The sequence below is a fragment of the Penicillium argentinense genome (assembly GCF_028826775.1).
Source record: "Penicillium argentinense strain IBT 30761 chromosome Unknown utg000010l_segment0_segment0, whole genome shotgun sequence".
Classification (NCBI taxonomy): domain Eukaryota; kingdom Fungi; phylum Ascomycota; class Eurotiomycetes; order Eurotiales; family Aspergillaceae; genus Penicillium; species Penicillium argentinense.
The window spans coordinates 927,019-946,017 of NW_026622669.1; the positions used below are offsets into that span (position 1 = coordinate 927,019).

The 18,999-nt window shown below is 49.8% G+C and overlaps 6 protein-coding genes across 6 annotated transcripts; 4 read left to right on the forward strand and 2 right to left on the reverse strand.

Moving 5' to 3' along the window:
- Positions 1-945: 945 nt before the first annotated feature.
- N7532_010052 (putative bZIP transcription factor) lies at positions 946-2,832 on the forward strand (the record flags this gene model as incomplete). Its single annotated transcript, XM_056622543.1, has 3 exons — positions 946-1,362; positions 1,446-1,696; positions 1,764-2,832. 3 exons carry the CDS (start codon positions 946-948, stop codon positions 2,830-2,832), a joined length of 1,737 nt encoding a protein of 578 aa, XP_056469959.1.
- Positions 2,833-4,526: 1,694 nt separating this feature from the next.
- N7532_010053 (uncharacterized protein) lies at positions 4,527-5,621 on the forward strand (the record flags this gene model as incomplete). Its single annotated transcript, XM_056622544.1, has 1 exon — positions 4,527-5,621. The coding sequence occupies one exon, from the start codon at positions 4,527-4,529 to the stop codon at positions 5,619-5,621; it is 1,095 nt and encodes a 364-aa protein (XP_056469960.1).
- Positions 5,622-7,210: 1,589 nt separating this feature from the next.
- Positions 7,211-9,106, reverse strand: N7532_010054 (uncharacterized protein; the record flags this gene model as incomplete). Its single annotated transcript, XM_056622545.1, has 1 exon — positions 7,211-9,106. One exon carries the CDS (start codon positions 9,104-9,106, stop codon positions 7,211-7,213), a length of 1,896 nt encoding a protein of 631 aa, XP_056469961.1.
- A 2,570-nt stretch (positions 9,107-11,676) lies between these two features.
- Positions 11,677-12,072, forward strand: N7532_010055 (uncharacterized protein; the record flags this gene model as incomplete). The annotated part of the gene is made up of 1 exon (XM_056622546.1): positions 11,677-12,072. The coding sequence occupies one exon, from the start codon at positions 11,677-11,679 to the stop codon at positions 12,070-12,072; it is 396 nt and encodes a 131-aa protein (XP_056469962.1).
- Positions 12,073-12,796: 724 nt separating this feature from the next.
- N7532_010056 (NAD(P)/FAD-dependent oxidoreductase) lies at positions 12,797-13,822 on the reverse strand (the record flags this gene model as incomplete). The annotated part of the gene is made up of 2 exons (XM_056622547.1): positions 12,797-13,364; positions 13,428-13,822. The coding sequence occupies 2 exons, from the start codon at positions 13,820-13,822 to the stop codon at positions 12,797-12,799; spliced, it is 963 nt and encodes a 320-aa protein (XP_056469963.1).
- Positions 13,823-14,963: 1,141 nt separating this feature from the next.
- Positions 14,964-16,285, forward strand: N7532_010057 (bZIP transcription factor; the record flags this gene model as incomplete). Its single annotated transcript, XM_056622548.1, has 2 exons — positions 14,964-16,089; positions 16,158-16,285. 2 exons carry the CDS (start codon positions 14,964-14,966, stop codon positions 16,283-16,285), a joined length of 1,254 nt encoding a protein of 417 aa, XP_056469964.1.
- Positions 16,286-18,999: the final 2,714 nt, after the last annotated feature.

Consider the following 18,999-nt stretch of genomic DNA (forward strand, 5'->3'; position numbering starts at 1 on the left):
AGCCCAAATGCTGTCGACGCTGGAGGGTCCGCGGATGAACAAAGAAAGAAGTAATAGTTAAGAGGGCAGTGTAAATACATTGTATGCCAAAAGAAGAAAACAAAAGCGTAACAAAGAGAGTTTGTGGTCGCGTGGGACATAATCTTCCGACTACCTGCCCATACCCTATACCATAAGGTAGTCCTTCTCCTACTAGGACCTCCGGGATCACTAAGATCACTGCTAGTCTAGGATACTATGGATTCATGATCATACCCGGAGGGAATGACCCCCGCAGTCATCTGGAGGGACGAGTGATCGCAGGACCGTGCATGGTGGAACCGGTGGATCCGCGGGCCGGACCCGTACCAGAGTACGCATACATACAGTATACAGTATACTCTGTCTACTGTGTAGTGTATGTATATGTAGTGTATTAGTATGTAGAGTATACTTAGCACAAGTACGAGGAGAGGGTATGGTAGAGTAGTACTCGTGAATACCATAGGGTAAATGTTAGGTAGGAGAGTCCAAGTGTAGGCGATGCCAGAGCAAAGTACACATTCGACTCGATCGATAGGCTCTCGATCGATATTGCACGGATCGGATCTTCTCTTGTTTAGAACACTAGCAGTCGAATACTCGTAGTGTACTAAGACGAATACTGATGGCTGACGCAGGGCTGCCCAAGCCGCAAAGCAGCCAATCCGCGAAAAGAGGGGCCTTCCCGCGCAGACCGCCGACTCGTGGGGGTCTCGTCTTCTTCCTCTCTTGTATTACTCCTGCTGCATCCTGCATTCATTCCATCTGTCTCCATCTTCATCTTCATCTTCATCTTCACCTTTATCTCCTCTTTACTGCATATCGTTATTTAGTCTCCTCTTCGTTTCTCACATCCCCTTCTGTTTCTGCTTCGTTCTACTACTTCCCCGCCCCACCTCCCACCACACACACCGCCTCTTCGCCATGGCTCGGTATTCTCAGTTCGACTTCTACCAACAATCTTCATCATTAGACGTGCCCGAGGAGGACGAGATGAGCGTGCTGGACGATAAAATCCTCGACTCAACCTCCCCGGGTCTCTCCGACCCCCGCCGCGCCTCATACGAACAAGACGCCTTCTCACATCGCAACTCTGTCTGGTCCAACTATTCCACCGGCTCTGAACAGTCGCGCCCGGCCTCACATCTCAGCCAGTCCGTCCTCGACGCCAACAACTCATCCTTCATGCCCGTCGACGGCCCCCAGTCCTATCCCCCGCAGGCCCCCGGCTGGTCGCTGTCTCGCACGGCCTCGGGCTCATGTACCCCAACCGCCTACGACCAGTATCCCGCCGAGGAAAGCACTGCAAATGCACCTTTCTCCGGTGGTGCCGTTGGCCCGGTCAGTTCGATCCCCATGGGCGCGGTCTCGTATCGCGGTGGGATGAACTTTGGGCCGCCGGGGGTGTAGCCATGTCGCCGCAGTCCAGTCAAGGCTGGATGCCGGCACCGATGGATTTGGCGGATGCCGCGGCACAGGCAAAGAGTGCGAGTTATCGGAATGGGTCGCCGTTGACCGTGCGTCGGGATGGGATTCGCAAGAAGAACGCTCGTTTTGAGATTCCCGCCGAGCGCACCCTCAGTAATATCGACCAGTTGATCAGCCAGTCGAGTAATGATGAGGAGATCAAGGAGCTGAAGCAGCAGAAGAGACTACTGCGGAACCGCCAAGCTGCGTAAGGATTTCCTCGCTGCCATATATCATTTGTCAATATCTGGTTCGGACTAACCCCACTCGCATAGTTTGGATTCCCGCCAGCGGAAGAAGCTCCACACCGAAAAGTTGGAGGAAGAGAAGAAGCATTATACGCACGTCATCAGCCAGCTGGAGGACATGGTCGCCGCACTGCGCAAGCGCGAGTCCGAACTGATCCAGCAGCAACAGCAGCAACAGCAACAAGTGACCGCCTACCTGGAGAACCTGCACATGGAAAAGGACGAGATGATCCGCGTGCACACCCTCGAGACCGCCGACCTGCGCAAGAAGAACAACATCCTGATGGAGACGGTGGAGAAACTTGAACGTGGCATCAAGCCCGTTGACAGCCAGGCCGACTTTACCGGCTTCGAGAGTCTCTCCATGGAAAACCACCCATGGGATGACTTTACCATGTCCAATGGCCTCTCGATGCAAGACACGGTGCCGCCGACGCAGTCGCACCCGCAGAACATGCAGATCGAGCGAACGGAGAAATCCAATGCTCCCTTCAGCTGGAACGCCTTCTACATGTGTCTCCTGTTCGGCGCTTTTATCGCTTCCAACAATACGTCTCTGCCCGGCCGAAACCTCCCCCAACTCTCCGAGGAATATCGCGCCGAGTCAGCAAACGTGCTGAAAGCCGTACTGGCCTCCTCGCCCAGCGAGTTCGGCCCCGCCCCGGCAAACACAGCTCCTGCACCCGCACCGTCCACCGGTATCGCGGGCATGGACATGCCCCCAATGGCATCGGCCCAACCCGCCTCATCCAATTTGGATGAGCTGCACGACACTCTCGTGATGCCAACCGAAGAGCAGCAGCGAGCCCAGGTCTTTGCGCTCAATGCGGACCAATATAACTCACTAACGACATTTGACGAGGACTCTGCATCTGCGTTCAAGCCGTCACAGCCGACGAATCTGCAGCAGGCGCTCGCCGCCATGCGCAGCACAGCCCAGCATCGCCTGCAGGGCTCGACTTCGGATGTGTATTCGCGGTCGCTGATGTGGGAACGTGTTCCGGAGAAGGTCATTCGGGATTTCCGCCGGATGGTGCATGATTTCGGCACGCCTGTCAAGGAGGAGATGGGCTTCCAGGCTCAGCAGGTTGCTTGATCGATACGCTTGACCTTACTGCCTTGCTACGGTTGATACATTGATCACGAATGAAGTACGGCGGTTGTACTGCGGTACGTGTGTGTGTGTGTGAAAAACGAAAACGACAGGAACCAGCGATGGTTCTGAGATGCGTGGTAGATCACGCGATTTTCTTCCTTCCTGTATCTATTTTTTCTTCCTTTTTGTTTCTCGAGTTCTGTTTAGCGGATGTCTTTTTAGCGCTTGTTTGCATGTTTTGGTTTTTAGCGATAGCGTGGGAGGGAGCGGATTCTGGGGGTTCTTTCGTGTTCTGCTTGTTTATTTCTTCACTTCTTGTCCATGTTGGAATGGCTTTTTGCAAATGAAGGGTTGTCGCAACAACCAGACCAGCCGGCTCGATTCGACGTCCACTTGCCAGTGTTTAGTCGGCTGAGACGGTCTTGTACAGAGGAATGCGCCCCTTGCTCGCGCGACGCAGCAGCGGGACTGGACATGATGTGATACGAGATTATGAAAACCCTGGCATACTTATTTCTTGACTTTCTACCTTCCGACCTGGATGTGGCTGGATCTTGACTTTCTTCTCTGTGACTATGGTTGATTTTTTGACTTGGAGCTTCAGCTCAGATGGCTTTGGCACCTTGGTGCGCCCTTGGCCCAACCTTGGCCAACTTGGCTTCACTTGGCTTCCAAGGTATCTCTTGGCCTTTTTCCTTTTTTGATGTTTGCTACTACACACCCGCGGCGACGCCTACGAATATAATGAGTCACGACCATGAGAACCTTCCATTTGATTTTCTCTACCACCCCTCAAGTTGTTTCTTCGGGTAGCGCGGTTAAATTCGCTGCCTCTTCTCTCTCCTGATTTTTCCTGCTCGCCTTGGCAGTCATAGATGTGGATACGGAAACCACCCACCAGCCACGCCCTAACCTACTAGGCAATACTACCACCTGTGGAAAAGGCCCTACAACCAGAACCATACCACACTGGTAAGTCCCCGAGCAAACGCGCCGTTCTGGCCGATGTGAGTGGTCCCATCCCCATTTTTTCATTAGCCGAAGGACCTTGGGGGTAGGTCAGTCGACCGCTGCGACCCAATCACCCGCGCGATATTGCGTCTTTTTGGACTGGCTCCACTGGACCTTCGACGCCAAGGTATGCCATCGGGTCAGACTGTCCAAGCTTTGACCAAGATCCCGAGATCTGACGTTGTGTCTTGGTGTTGAACGTGGAAACGTGGGCTGGCGTGGTACGTAGAGGTTTGCCGGGAGCGCATCACCATCACCATAACTACATCACATAGAATTGGAATTGAGTAGATGAGTGTGTTTTTAGATGTATTTAATTTGCTGAGAGGAATATTTGATCGAGATTAATCTCTTGAGCACTGGTAAGTTCACCGGAGCAAACCGTCGGGGCCCAAACCTGGCTGGTAGCCACCAACTCCCAAGGTCCTCGACGACGGCCCCGAAACTCATCTAGAGTTTTCATCGCCTCGCCTGATCTCGTCGAGCGAGAAATATAAAACGACACGGCCGATCCTGCCCTGTTAGATCCGCTCATTCCTCTCTTGACCTTCTCCCTTCGTTTGGTCTTGCCAGCGGTCCTGGTATTCACCCATCCATCATCATCATCATCATCTGGCGTACTCGATCCAGCCATTCCTCCAGCACAACACGACCACCTGAAGGGAATAGAGAAAACCGCCAGCATGACCTCTTTCGACCCGCACAACGTCGACCTCGACACAGTCGACCAAACCGAACTAATCTGCTACCTCAATGCCGAAGGCAACGAGTACGACGGTCGAATGGGCGCACGCATATCCGCCATCTTCGTCATCCTCATCGTCTCCAGCGCCGCGACCTTCTTCCCCGTCGTCGCGAAGCGTGTCCCCCGCCTACGAATCCCGTTATATGTCTACCTCTTCGCCAAGTACTTTGGCGCGGGCGTCATCGTCACAACAGCCTTCATCCATCTCCTCGACCCAGCCTACGAGGAAATCGGACCCGCCAGCTGCGTCGGCATGACAGGTAACTGGGGCCTGTACTCCTGGTGTCCAGCAATTATCCTCACCTCGCTAATGGTAATCTTCCTCCTGGACTTCGGCGCCGAGCGCTGGGTCGAGAAGAAGTACGGTATCTGCCGCGAGGATCCAGAACCCATCATGGCGCAGGGCGTTGCCGTGCATGGCGACCACACACACACCAACCCCAATGGCCTCCAAACCAGTTCCAATACTTCGGACCAGGTAAAGGATAAGCAGATGCGCGAGCTGGAAGAAGGAAGCGACGATGACGACAGCTTCGTCGAGCGCTCCTTCCGCCAGCAGATCGCCGCTTTCCTCATCCTCGAATTCGGCGTCATTTTCCATTCTGTCATTATCGGTCTGAACCTTGGTGTTTCCGGCGACGAGTTCGCCTCGCTATACCCCGTTCTCGTCTTTCACCAGTCCTTCGAGGGTCTCGGTATCGGCGCCCGCATGTCGTCTATCCCATTCAGGAAAGGCAGCTGGCTGCCCTGGTTTCTTTGCACGGCGTACGGACTGACTACACCAATTTCCATTGCAATTGGTCTCGGTGTGCGCGAGACGTATAACCCTGGTTCTTATACTGCGAATGTGGTCTCTGGCGTGCTGGACGCGATCTCGGCGGGTATTTTGATCTATACGGGTTTGGTGGAGTTGCTTGCTCGGGATTTCTTGTTTGATCCCCACCGCACGCAGGATGATAGGCGTCTGACCTTTATGGTTATGTCATTGCTTCTTGGTGCGGGATTGATGGCTCTGCTGGGTAAGTGGGCTTAAACTTGCACTAGCGCGAGTCGTGGGGGTGAGTGTCTGAAAAAACTGGTGAGATAGTTCTTCGTCGGACTTGCTTGAGTTATATTGCTATAGCCAACTTGGTCCGATACTGATCTGTCGTGTGTACGCTTTGGCTTGTTCATGATACCTTGGGATATAGATTGGTTTCATTTGCTTTTTGTTTCTGGTGGAATTGATATGGTGGTTCTGCCTCCATCGGATGTAGTAATTGGGTTGATGTTATACCCGGAATTGAGTCGCTAGGGTCGTCTTTCTTTAATATTCAGCCTGGCTTGTCTTAACATATATTGCATGTCGTTTTTCTTGTGTAATTGTGAATCGTATAGCCGAATCTGCTTCAAAACGATCGTGGAGGAGGCGTCGAATTTGCTGTGAGTGCCTGGTATTTGTGTCACATCGAGAAGGGGAGAGAAGTCCAATATCATAGTACAAGCACCAAACAGCAGAGTATAATAGAATAGTTCCTCGATCATAGATCCTCCCATAATCTCCTCCTTTCCATTTAGACGCCTCCAATATTCAGCAGTCATTTCCCGTCGTTGCTGAGAGCAGTGAGATGAAAACAAAGCAACGAGGAATTCGACCACATCCTCAAGTCCACCCCGCTTGGAGCAGCATCTCTGTCGATAAGATAGTTCACGAGAAAAAATGGCCCCCCTGCTCTCCAGCACTCTCTCGGCCAGTTCCAGATAAAATTCTCGGCCGCAAATGTTCCTATATCTCCTGCCAAGCTCTGGTCCAGCCGAGGGTGTTAGTGTAGCAGTATTGCCCAAACGCACAGTTAAATGCTGTCATATACACTTGCTCCGGCAGGTATCACTGTCTAGTGGCCGTTTGCCGCGCTGGTCGCCCCCCAAAAAAAAAAAAAAAAGAAAAAGAAAAAAAAATCTATTACGTCGGGGTGGAAAACGAGAAGACGAAAAGAAAGAAGGTAAAAAACAAAAACATACAACAGCCTTTGTATGTCGGTGGTCACCTAGCGCCCACGATTTTGGTCTAGGCGGCTCGCTGCCCTATTCATCTCTTCACCTGAAGGGCCGAAACCTACATGCAAAAGTCGCCTTCGGGTATTTTTGTGTGGAAAGAATTAACGAGACCCCAGAGAGATAAGAATTGTATTAAGAAATGCTTTTCGCTCTTCTTCACTAGCCTAGCCGTTGCTCCACTTCTTCTGTCACTCGCGTGACCTCCATTACCCCAAGCCAACGCCTCAGCATAGGAGCATGTATTTAAGCTGAGCTAGATACTGGATAATTGTAGTACTGGTTGTTTGATTGAGTGTATATGAAAATTCCTACACGACTGCTTCTACACAGATATTCTTACTCCATAGGATCATCACTTACTGATACCTAAACGCTAGTAGATGTCCAAGGATATTTTGGATGTCGTTTGTAGACTACTATCATACTTTGAGCAATTACACCACACTGCACGGATGCAGGAGCCAGTGATAAATTTCTGCTATCACGAAAGATACTGAGAAAAGGTATCAATAATAAGAATGCTCATCGACCTGGAGCAAGACGAAAGCAAGAAAACTAAATCCATGTGGATCATGCACCGCCGAGTCAACCCGCATAAACTGGGAAACGAACTTCGCAGGCACCAGTTATTGTCTTGATGTCATTGAAAATATCTGAAATCAATGAGAAGTACCCTACGTTCATTCGTTCGGTGGCACCGAAGAACATACCTACCACATTCCCACTCTCCTCATAAACGAGGGCGCCAGAGTCTCCTTTCTCGCAAAAATTTTTGCCATCCTTGGGGCCGACCGAATGTGTGAAGGTGGGGACAATCCGATAGCCTCCCGAGGCATTCGGATCCCATTCGTGAAAAAGCCTGCACTGGTTCAGCTCGTTGTATACCCCGGAGGTCGTTCCTGTGGTGCGTCCTGTCTTAAATAGGATCTCTTTAAAGCGCATTGGATCTACAGGCGACCGAGAGTAAAACGTAGGCGGGTCAGCGTCGTGGGGAGAGTATGGGAAAGGCTTGTTGACGTCGACAAGAGCATCACCAGTGGGGAGTCGCTCCGTGTCAATTTGAACCAGGGCCCAGTCTAATATCCGCTTGTCTCCGCCTGCAACGGTTACTTGACGATGGATACCACTGCCGCAGAAAACATGCCCAAGTTTGTGAGATTCTTTGTGCAGGAAATTTTCGAAAACGGCTCTGCGATCTTCCCAGGACCGAATATCTCGTAGGGTGCTTTTGTAGGCTTTCTCGTCAGGGGGGATCATAAAACCACCGCTCCCTTTTTCAATTGCCTCCGCCAGCTCATGCAATTCTAGGAATTCGGAAGAGCGTCTGGAATTGATTCGCTTCTTGATGCGCATAATGGTGTTCTGGAGGTCGAATGTCGAAGGCTGTTCAACTCGGAGGAGTTCTCTGGCCATGCGATCACCTGGAGAGATGGGGTTGTACTCCCATTGTCTAAATGATTCTCGTGCACCTTGGATGTTGTCCAGGTTTAACCGGTGCCCTTCTGGGGGGTAGACGCAATGGAAGCAAGTCAAAGCAAATCGTTGCCAGACAGACTGACCTGGAAACCTTAGCTCCACGATACCCCCCATAGTGGAGGAGCCAGCGGAACTGTTTTGTATGCCTATGCTTAACCCTGGACGCACATGCTGAGTGCATGCCTCGACCAGAAGTTCAGGGCCTATATTGGGCTCATCGACACAGAGATGGTCTTCGTTCTTGATGAACAGCACGTCGACATCCTCAACGGATTGTATGGCAAGGACTCCTTTGATCCGTCGAGCAGCGGTGTGGAATGGGCCATCAGCAGACTCTCGGACGCTGACAATGATGGTGACGGCGTTGTCCCTTCTCTGCTCCTCATAGCCATAGCGCCAACATGATATTCCAACCCATTGCTGGAGATTGGAAACACGCAGGATCTCGTGACAGATTCTTCTCCATTTTGAATAGACGGGATGTGTGCGCTCGACAGGGAAACACTGTGCGGGACGCAACAATCTTTCATCAATTATTTCAATGGAAAGATCGATAAATTGGGAGAGGATGCGAGCATGAAGTTCCCTGGCTGCTTCGCGCCATTTTTCGGATCTCGGAGATGGCTGTCGAGGCATGATGATGAGGAGGGTGGGGATTGGTATCGACTCGCTTCGAACGACAGACAGACGACCGGTTACATCCTGTGTAGAGGGAGTTAAGGCGTATTTGTCAAGGATCTGGTCGGACAAGCGATAAATCTCGATCTCCATATCATGCAAGAATGCCCTTTGGGCGTGGTCAAGGGCCACTGTGTTTGCGGGTAACGAGCAAAGCACCGGACCGCCAGCGCGGAAGGAAGACTGAAGGAAGCCTCTGCTGTCAACGTCGGATTCGGAAGTGAAGAGGGAGGTAGGTGGCGAACTTGACGAGGAGATGAAGGCCATGGAGTGGGCACTTGCTCGATTCCTCGTCAGCGAAGTCGCGTCGGACACGGGGCTGAACATTGTATTGCTTCAACCTAGGAACTTCTCTGAAGGAAGGATGCTCTGTGGATACTAATGGCTCCAGAAAATACTGATGATATTGCAGATGTGAGATGGGTTGTGAGGAGCAGAGAAGAGAGATGAGGAAGAAGAATGGTTATCTACTAGTAGTGAGAACCCACGATCTAGGTGGCTGTGAATGCCTGAGGCCTAAGGCCACCTAACCGGAAGTTACTAGACCTCTTTAGGCTAGCCAAGCTAGCGGAAGCCAAATTGGGCGGGAACATCCCCGCCTCCTGATTGGTCCCCGTGTAACGTAAGCGGCAAGCGAGTGGACCGCCTACCCGCGATCGCGTCGCGTTCCTTGAACCTTACCAATTCAACCACCCACCATGCCACCTATTCGTGATCAATCAGGCCCTACGCGTGCCAATCAGGAGGGTAGGATCTTATTAGCAATTGACGCTATTCGAAAAGATCAATCACTCTCTCTTCGCCAAGCAGCAGGCATATACACAGTTCCTAAGACTACACTCCGTCGCCGCCTTGATGGTATTACTGAACGCGCTACCACACGCGCGAATTCTCATAAATTGACTCAACTGGAGGAGGATTCGCTAGAGAAATGGATATTATCTATGGGTAGGTGCGGGATTTCCCCTCACTATCCTCTAGTGCGATCAATGGCGAATATATTACTTGCTCAGCGTGGTGAACCATCCCCACAAAAGACCGTGGGAGAGAAATGGGTACGAAACTATATTAAGCGAACACCCTCGCTTACGGGACGATTCTCACGTCGATATGATTATCGGCGAGCTGAATGCGAGGATCCTAAGGCTATTCGCCAATGGTTTGATCGCGTGGTTGATACTATTCAAACCTACGAAATTGCCAACGAAGACATCTACAATTTTGATGAGACCGGCTTCGCGATGGGCCTCACTAGCAAGGCTAAGGTAGTCACTCGCGCGGAGTATTATGAGAATCGATCAAAACTACTACCTGGTAATCAAGAATGGGTCACTGCTATTGAATCAATCAGCGCAGATGGAAGAGTGCTTCCACCGATGATTATATTTAAAGGCAAGGTCTATAATAATGGGTGGTTCGAGAACCTATTACCAGGATGGCGAATTGAAGTTAGTGATAATGGATGGACTACTGATCAAATTGGCCTACGATGGTTAGGAGACCATTTTATACCATTAACTAATAGCACTACTGGCAAATATCGCTTGCTAGTGCTAGATGGTCATGGTAGTCATATCACTGCTGAATTCGATCATCTTTGCAGGGAAAATGATAGTATTCCAATCTGCATGCCTTCGCATTCATCACATCTCTTGCAACCTCTTGATATAGGTTGTTTTTCAATTATCAAGCGAGCATATGGTCAATTCGTCCAATCATTGATGGTGATGGGAATCAATCATATTGATAAGCTTGATTTTCTATCTGCCTATCCACAGGCGCGTGATAAGGCCTATAAGCCTACTACTATCCAACGCGCGTTCGCAGGCGCAGGGATTGTACCATATAACCCTGAGCGAGTGATTGAAAAGCTTACTATCAGGCTTTCTACACCTACACCACCACCACCACCACCAAGCCGTGATAGTGGTAGTAGTAGTTTCGCTCCTTGCAAACCTGCTAGGCCTATTGATATTCACCGGCAGGTAAGATCAATAGGGAGACTACTAAGAGAATCACCACCTAGTCCTGCTAAGCAAGCGCTTACGCAGCTCGCTAAGGGATTTGAGGTTGGCCTACATCACGTTGCTTTACTAGAGGCCGAGATTCATCAATTACGCCGTGCGAACGCCTGGATATCAAAAAAGAGACATATATCAGGTAAAACTCAGCACAGGGAAAAGGGCCGTTTTTTTGAAGAGTGGCAGGATGAGATGGCAGAGGCACAATTAATGATGGAAGCGAATAATGCTACTGGACAAGCACCGGCGGTTGCCACTAGTTCGACCAATCAGAGGGCACCACGGCGCGGTGGAAGGTGTCGGAAACCAGGGCATTATAGATCAAATTGTAAGGATTAATTTCATATAGCTATCAATGGGAAATTGGCGTTGGTTGTTGAATAATAGTAAGTTATATTGATCAGTAGGTCGGTAGGCGGTCCACTCGCTTGCCTGGTCCACTCGCTTGCCGCTTACGTTATAGTGACGAACACACCAAACTTTGCGAGCAGCTCGCGCAGGGTAGTAACCCCTTCACTCGTTCCTCGTTTCAGGGCAAGCGTGCGTGGCAGAACAGTCCATATACAGTTAAGCCACCTCTTTTTGCAACGTCTCGCGCTCACGCACATTCGCGTTGATTAGTTCCCTTTCTCTCACTTTTTTCGTTTCACGGCATACGGTCACAGTTCGTAATTGTTTGGGGCGTACCTACCCTACCTTAATTTATGCCCATGGACTGAAGTACCGTGTTCTAAACACTAATGAACGGTGACAGTATTTGCGGACAAGCCACGATCAGCAGCTAACCTACAGCTAACCTAAATATAGACTAGCGCATTTCACGATAAGGTTGGAGAATTATTTTCTGAGTGGACGAAGGGGAATCTGATTTCGAATATGGCAGTACCTGTTGATAACGCCAATTGGTTTTACGGTAAACCTACTTCGAGCTGCTTCATGGAGACCGAGCCCAACCAACGGTGGAAAGTGTTGCAGGACAGTGGCAACCAGTCTCCACAGGCGTGGTTCCTTGTAATCAACTCTCTGATGAAGGAAGCTCAAAACACCGCTGATCCCCAAGGGACGTCTACCCTAGACAACCCTGGCCATTCACAGTTCAGTCGCCGTTCCCCAACGCCCGAGCCGGCCACAGAGGTTCGCCAAAATTTGGAGACCTTGGCGAACGCGGTACGCTGCTTTAGCCTGGCCTTGCCCGACCGTCTCCACTATCGCGGCCAGTATCTAGTCTTTGGTGCCCCTGTCCCACGGCAGGCAGAATCTCAGCGACAGTAGCATAGCTCCGTCTTTAAAATCTTCGTCATGACGCAACTTGCTCGCTTGATGATCTATCTATACGACGCATTCCGACCCCAGAGTCGTCGGTCTGAAATCAATGGTCGTCAGTGCTCCGGGGACTCGGCTGGTCGGGTGACATTTAAAGATACAGATAACGTCGCGCTGCGACAATATAAGTGGGGTACACCACTTTGTCTCTCAGACAGGGAAACGAACATCAAATGTTCTGGTGGAGACGGGGTAGATCTCGGGATCTTTTGGCGACCAATACTAAACGAAACACCATATATAGCCATGCCTTCCAATGTGAAATATGTAAAATAAGAATGGTACCTGGTATTCCAAGTTTGAAGAGAGAATTTTTGCTGTATTCCTTATGATTAAGTAAATGCCTCCCTAGATCAGTATACCAGCTAGATTTCCTACTATGAGCACCGGAACCCTGTGGAGTCCGGATTCCTAGACAAACCGAAAAGAATTACCAAATGTACCGTTCTAAGATTTATTAGAAAATACTAGTAGTAGTTAAGCTTCCGTTCTATAAAGACCGAAGGAATATCTCAATGGATTCATGCAAGAGGCGGAAGTCAAAGGGTTATACACGCTCCCAAATCAATAGTATAACGAACGTGGGTAATGAGAATACAGAGTCAAAGAAAACTCGAACTCATCAGCTCATTGCCTACTTCCGAGGTCTTCGATACGACACAATTGCTGTTCCTTACAGTTGGTCCTTTTCATCTAGCTCCCTCTGCAACTGAGCCACCAATCCAACTGCAGCAAATGTTCCCATCTGCGCAGCTTGAACAACTGCATGCATGGGTGGGGGGGCACCTGCATCCCCAGCAGCCACACAACCTGGCAAGCTCGTCTCATTGAACGGCGTTGATAATTTGATATGCCCCGCCGGCGTCATCTCCAGGCCCAGTTGGCCCGCAAATGGTGCACGCTGCTCCACGCGGGGTCGGCTCACAATGAATCCTTCATTTTTGGAGGTGCCATCTTCAAAATGCAACACTACGAAGGGTGGCTTGTCCTCGGAACCGTCTCGGTGTTCGAACTTGATTATTTTCCGGTCATCGTAGGCAATCTTATTGCTGTGGATAATTGCCTTTGTCGAGGTGATGAGCTCAGGATTTCCATTGGTATAAATATTAACGTGCTTGGAGAGTCGCTTAGCCATCATAGCGATATGGGCGAGCGCCTCGGGGGGAGGAGCGCCTGTAGCGAGAGCACCGACGGAGTCTGCGCCGCGTTCTTCGTAGCCATGGCAGAAGAGACAGTGAAAGCTTCGAATGTTAGCTTCATAGATCGAAATAAAAATTCAAAGAAATGGCCGTGGGAAAACTTACATACTGCGCCCCCAACACTCCGCGTACCCCTCGACCTGCTCCTCAACGACGTCTCTCACACCTGTCCCTAACGCTAGCTTGCGTCCCTGGTAGGTCTTTCCCTGGTCATCTACCGCTTCGAACAAGTCGGCGACTTTTCGGACAGTTTGGATTTTGGCAGACACAAAATCAATCGTATCATATCGCTTCTGGAGGTCCTGCTTTGCCTTGGCGCGATAGATGGCTGGATTAACGTGGTCAAAGCCGGAAACATTATGCATGTGGGTTGCCCGCTCGTTGCGGTAGACACCCGAGTCAAGCACCAGAGAGGTATAGAGCTGTCGGGCAAGACCAGTGGCAATGGCGAGTCCTGCTGGACCACCTCCTATAATGAGAACGTCGTAGGTCTTGAGCATGTTTGCTGCGATTGTTACTAGGAATCAAAGGTTGAAAATTGGTGGTGAATTTCCATACAATACAGAAAGCTTGAGGTCCTAGTTGATAATTTATAGTTAGAATCAGGAAAAGACGTCGCCTTTTATAGCCCTCAAAAATATGGAATACTATTAGTACCTTGGTGAGTCATAGACCTGCTGTAGGGTGGCGATGGAGTGCGGGGGAAGTTGGATCTGGCGTGACAGTGATAAACAGGGTAGAAAATAGGAATAGTACAGAGTGGTCAGAAACTATTGACTACACAGAGAAGTAAATAATATTGGGTGCACGGCGTGTGTTCTACTTATGCCTCTCTACACTCGTAATTAAGTGTCTTTACGCTGTGATGAGAAATCATTGTCGATAGATAACCTTAAGCTCCGACCGCGAACCAATAGTCACTTAGGTCGAAAGTTAATTAGTCTTTACCTGTTTATTCATCATACTCGAGAAAAGTGGAGTTTTCTATTAAAGTGGTATGTGATTGGCCCAGGCGGAAATCTCGGGCCCGCCGTCCCCTAAGAATTACTCCGCTTTCTATTTCTAGTCACCATTCTCTCCCCCACATTTTTTCCCTAAAGGCTTAACTATTATTCGGGCCGACTACAACCTACACTCGCTTAAATCTACTATGCAAATTCAGGACGTTATGATTAGTGGCGACGTAGCCGGGGACTAAAAAGATAAGATTTTAACTAATATATCAACTTTAATACTACGCCACCCGGAAATATGAATAAATATTTCGACGCAAAGGAGTAGGTAGTACTTAGTAGTGGTGGTAAATTAATAATTAGTTAAGCGGATAGGTTAGTTAATGACTTAACTTAGGGTCAGACAAAGAAATTCCCATGGAAGAAGATGAGTATGACCATTGAGGACAAGTGGGTTCAGTCTTCATTGACGCACTGAATTGGATTCTAGCAATAAACTTGGGCGGAGTTCAGGCCAATCGTGGCGATCCACCGATTTTTCGATTATTCAACAGACCTGACGCCCCCGACGCCCATGACTAAAGCAACGCCGTCACGTCCTTTTCGCGTTCTTAGATTATCCCTTACATCACTGCATGTCTTCAAGATAAAGAAATGGCCTCAAAAGCAATACACGATGGTCGAAGCAATGCTGACGCCCCCGCGCCTCGCAAGAGAGGCCGGCCACGAACTGGGACGGACGATCAGCAAGTTCCCGAGGTGGGTACATCTCGAGCAACTACAGAGCAAGTTGGAACTGACTCAAGGAATCCAGAGACGTCGAACGCAGCTTCGCGTCGCGCAGCAAGCATATCGCAAGAGAAAAGAGACCACGATCGTCAATCTGCAATCTCGCGTACAGGAACTCGAGTCGGGCATCGAAGAGCTCAGCGAGTCGTTCCTTTCCTTCAGTAATCTTCTGTTCGAGGTTGGGATTCTCCAAAATCAGCCTCGTGTCACAGCTGCTCTGCAAAAAATTACACAGCAATGCGTGTCGCTTGCCAAAAGTGGCTGCGACGAGGCCGAACAAGCACCTGCAGCGCCGGCGGACGTATCGCCATCGACGTCTCCCACGGTCAGCGATACACAAGATATAATCTCAAATGACAATCCGCTCATAACGCAACTTGGTTCATTGCCAATATTCGATGACGCCTTCCAGTCCACGTCGGACCTCGCGGCTCAATGGCCTGGACTATCACAACTACCCCCTACGCCACCCTTCCAAGAACAAGCAATTCTACCGTTCGGAATAGTCTTGTCGTCTCCGAATATCCCCTTCTCATCCATCCCTAGTCCCGCCTTGAATTTCCCGACCATAGTATCGCCCGATAATCTCCTAAAGCAAGGGCGCTGGACACTCTCACACCGTCTGGTCCGACAATGCTGCGAGACTGGATACTATCTATTAACAAGCTCATTTAGAGACGATCCAAGGGTCAAAGCAATCTTCGGCAAACGATTGACCATCGACGAGCGCAACCGCTTCATCTCCGGATTCGTCGATGTCATGCGCGACGAAATAGGAGACACGATCGAGTTGAGGACAAAAGTTCTCAATTCAAGGAGGAATAGCTACTCGCCTGAACAACTCGTCGTTTCCTCTCGAGCGTGGCAAATTGTCAATGAATCGGGTGCTGATGAGTGGATGGATGCGAGTGGTGTGCAAAGGCTGCTACAGCAGCGAGGGATTCGTATTCAGGACCCGAGCTCGCCCCTCTCCGGTCCCCGGTTCAATTCGGCTCCGCAGCTCAACGTAGCGAGCTTCATTAAATGTGAGTAATGCCGAGATTCAATGGTTCTTTGTGTCTTCTTGTCCATGTATTTACTGACCTTGTCGTAGATCTTTCCCTCGGGCCTATCTGTCTCGGTCGCGGACCAGCGTTCCGAAAGCGCGATGTTGAGAATGCTATTCGCCTTGCAACTCTTGATGATCCTTGGGCGTTTAACGCTGTGTGCGAAATGCCGTGAATTATGTATAATAACATTAATTGTCTTCAATAGATATAATCTCCGCTTACTTTGCATGATGGGACGATTACAAGTAGGATCCCGCTGTGGAGTTGAGGAAATCCTTCCAGTGCATGTGTTCAGCTGACATCGGTTTCGCCAGTCTCATGACCCTCTATGTGCATATAAAAGACACCATTTTCTGGATTCCAACGTTATCAACCCTTTCAGGGTAAAATAGAGCCTAATTTTCCCGTCTAATCTATATACGAAGCTCGCAAGTACACCACGAAAACACCGATATCGCCCAACTAATCCCTAAATTCACCGTATACGTCCGCCAATTCGTCCCTACTTCGATACAAATATAAATATCATCAGGTCCTACAATCGAGACCCAGACAAAGAGAAAAAGCCCAGCAAGCCCGCGATGTCCCTTGAAACTAAGAATGAGAAGCATAATCTCAGCCGCTGCGTTTCTGCAGCCGATTGCCGGTCCGAGGGCTGCTTTTTCGTCATTGGCGTTGGCGATTCCGAAGATTTCGATTACTAAACGATTACAGTGAGCTTGATGGGATGCCGTTGGGATGGAATCGTCTTCGAACCTTTGAGGGCATGAATTTGCCAGAAATAGGTCTTAAGAATGTAGGCTACAGCAGAGAGAGAGAGACCAACTTGGTGGGAAAGGATAGATTCAAGGGAGTTAAAGAAGCTAAGATCTAACGGAGGTGGGGAGAGCTAATAAGGTAGGTCATATGACCGCAGGAGGTCAGGACCAAGCAAAGAATAGCCACTCGAGATTAGCATCAGGCCGACTGTGTGGAGGAGGAAATCTGCCGTTTGGCGAAACATTGTCGTTGTTCGGGGTTGGAAGATTAATGCCTGCAGTAACGGGACATGCTTTATTATTTCTACGTAGAGGGCGGTAGACTATTTATTATTGAATTGTGTAGGTTCACATTGAGCTCGGGCGTTGTGTTATGCTCATGTTGTGCTATGTGGCGCAAATCTCTACTTCCGATTTCCCTTCATTAACCTTATTTATATCTCTTATTTTGTCTTCTTGCATATTGTTTCTTTCTTTCTAGCTGTGCAGGTTTGCGAAATCACTGGCTTGGACGGTGTCCCGGTGTACCCAGCATGGCTCTATACCTCATAGCTCTCTAGGTCTTAATCAAATGAGGATTTGTGAGAGTAGTTTATCTTCGAGTCAATTGACAGATCAAGGTATTCCAACAGTGTGATTATGCATTAATGCGTGTTCTATGCCCGCTGAGTGTAAATTCCATATATGAAACGCCAAATCAAGGATATTAGAATGAATAGGAAAGAGCCGACAGGATGAAAAGCCGGCTAAACCACCGCGTACAAACTAAGATAAATACCCCAAATCACCCCACAGCCACTGCTAAAGACGACTCGCCGGTCGATAGGGATAACCGTGTATATTAGCGTCGACACTACGGGGCGTTACTTGAGACTTGAGACGGGCGATCATAATGGGACGAAAATCCTGCAGACATCGATGAGCACTATTCGTAAATTCAACAAAATGATAAGTGAAAGTCAGCAAAAACGAGGAAACCATACCACAAGCACCAACTCCCATGCCTCCCCCGCCGTCTCCCCCTTTAAAATATTAATCAAAACAACAAAAAGCACAATATTCATCGCTCCCGCCACGGTCTGATCTAGCAAAAACTTCATGACGAAGCTATGCACCCCGGACCGCTGCGTCCTCGGCGCGCCCACCGAGTCCCGGTCTCCAACTCCTTCTCCTTCTCCTTCTCGAGACGCCGGGGCAACGCCTCGTTATCGCTGACCTGCGGCGAGACCGTGGAGGGCAGAGTAAGAGCGGAGGAGAAGAATGCGCGCAGAGCGCGGAGGGAGAAGAGAGAGCGCCAGGAGCGGAGGAGATGGGATTCATTGCCAGTAGAAATTGACGGGCACGATTAGGATGCCGTAGGCGATGAATTGGAGGAGGGCGAGGGTGTTGAGTGTGAAGGGGGTCTGTAGTTTCCTACTCGGGATCCCTAAGACGGTTGCTCGGGTTAGGTGACCTTGCCGAAGGCCGAGTTATTTTCGCTGCTGCTGGGTTTCTTGCTACTTTAAGCGTCGAGTTTACCTTAACTCCAGCGCTAGGACTGGATCTTGGAAATTGCGGAGTGACCTATTTCGGAAATGAGTGAGGCAGTTTTGAAACGGTTTACTTCGGAGCAATCGGAGGGAAAATTGCATCTGCGTCAAAGCTAGACATGTAATGATCAAGTAAAAATGGACCTCTTGGTTTGCATTCGCGCATCACCCTGCACATTCAATCTTCCGTGTCAGAGTGCGCCACGACAATGTCACTTGGCTTATCTGACATGACACCTCGCCTTTCACCGACGAGAAGACAAACCAAGTCTCTCCAGATAATCCAATACTCACTTTCTAAATGAATGCTTTTTTCCCTCTGCCGTTGACATCTCTCACGACCACTATGTCCAGGGTTTGAATACAGACTCCAACCAGGGCCAAAACAAACACTAGGCACCAGCCGTAAGGGAATTCCCACTGCCGATTCAGGCGGTCAATGCCCACCGGGCCACGCGACTTTTCCATACCGGAGACCAGGCCACCGTAAGCCTCGAGCCGAGAGGGCCTTTTTCACCATGGTTGCGGCTTGTTCGAGCGTAGCCAAACCAGCCCATGGCGTCCAGAAGATAGTTGCGGATCCATACTCCATGCGCTAT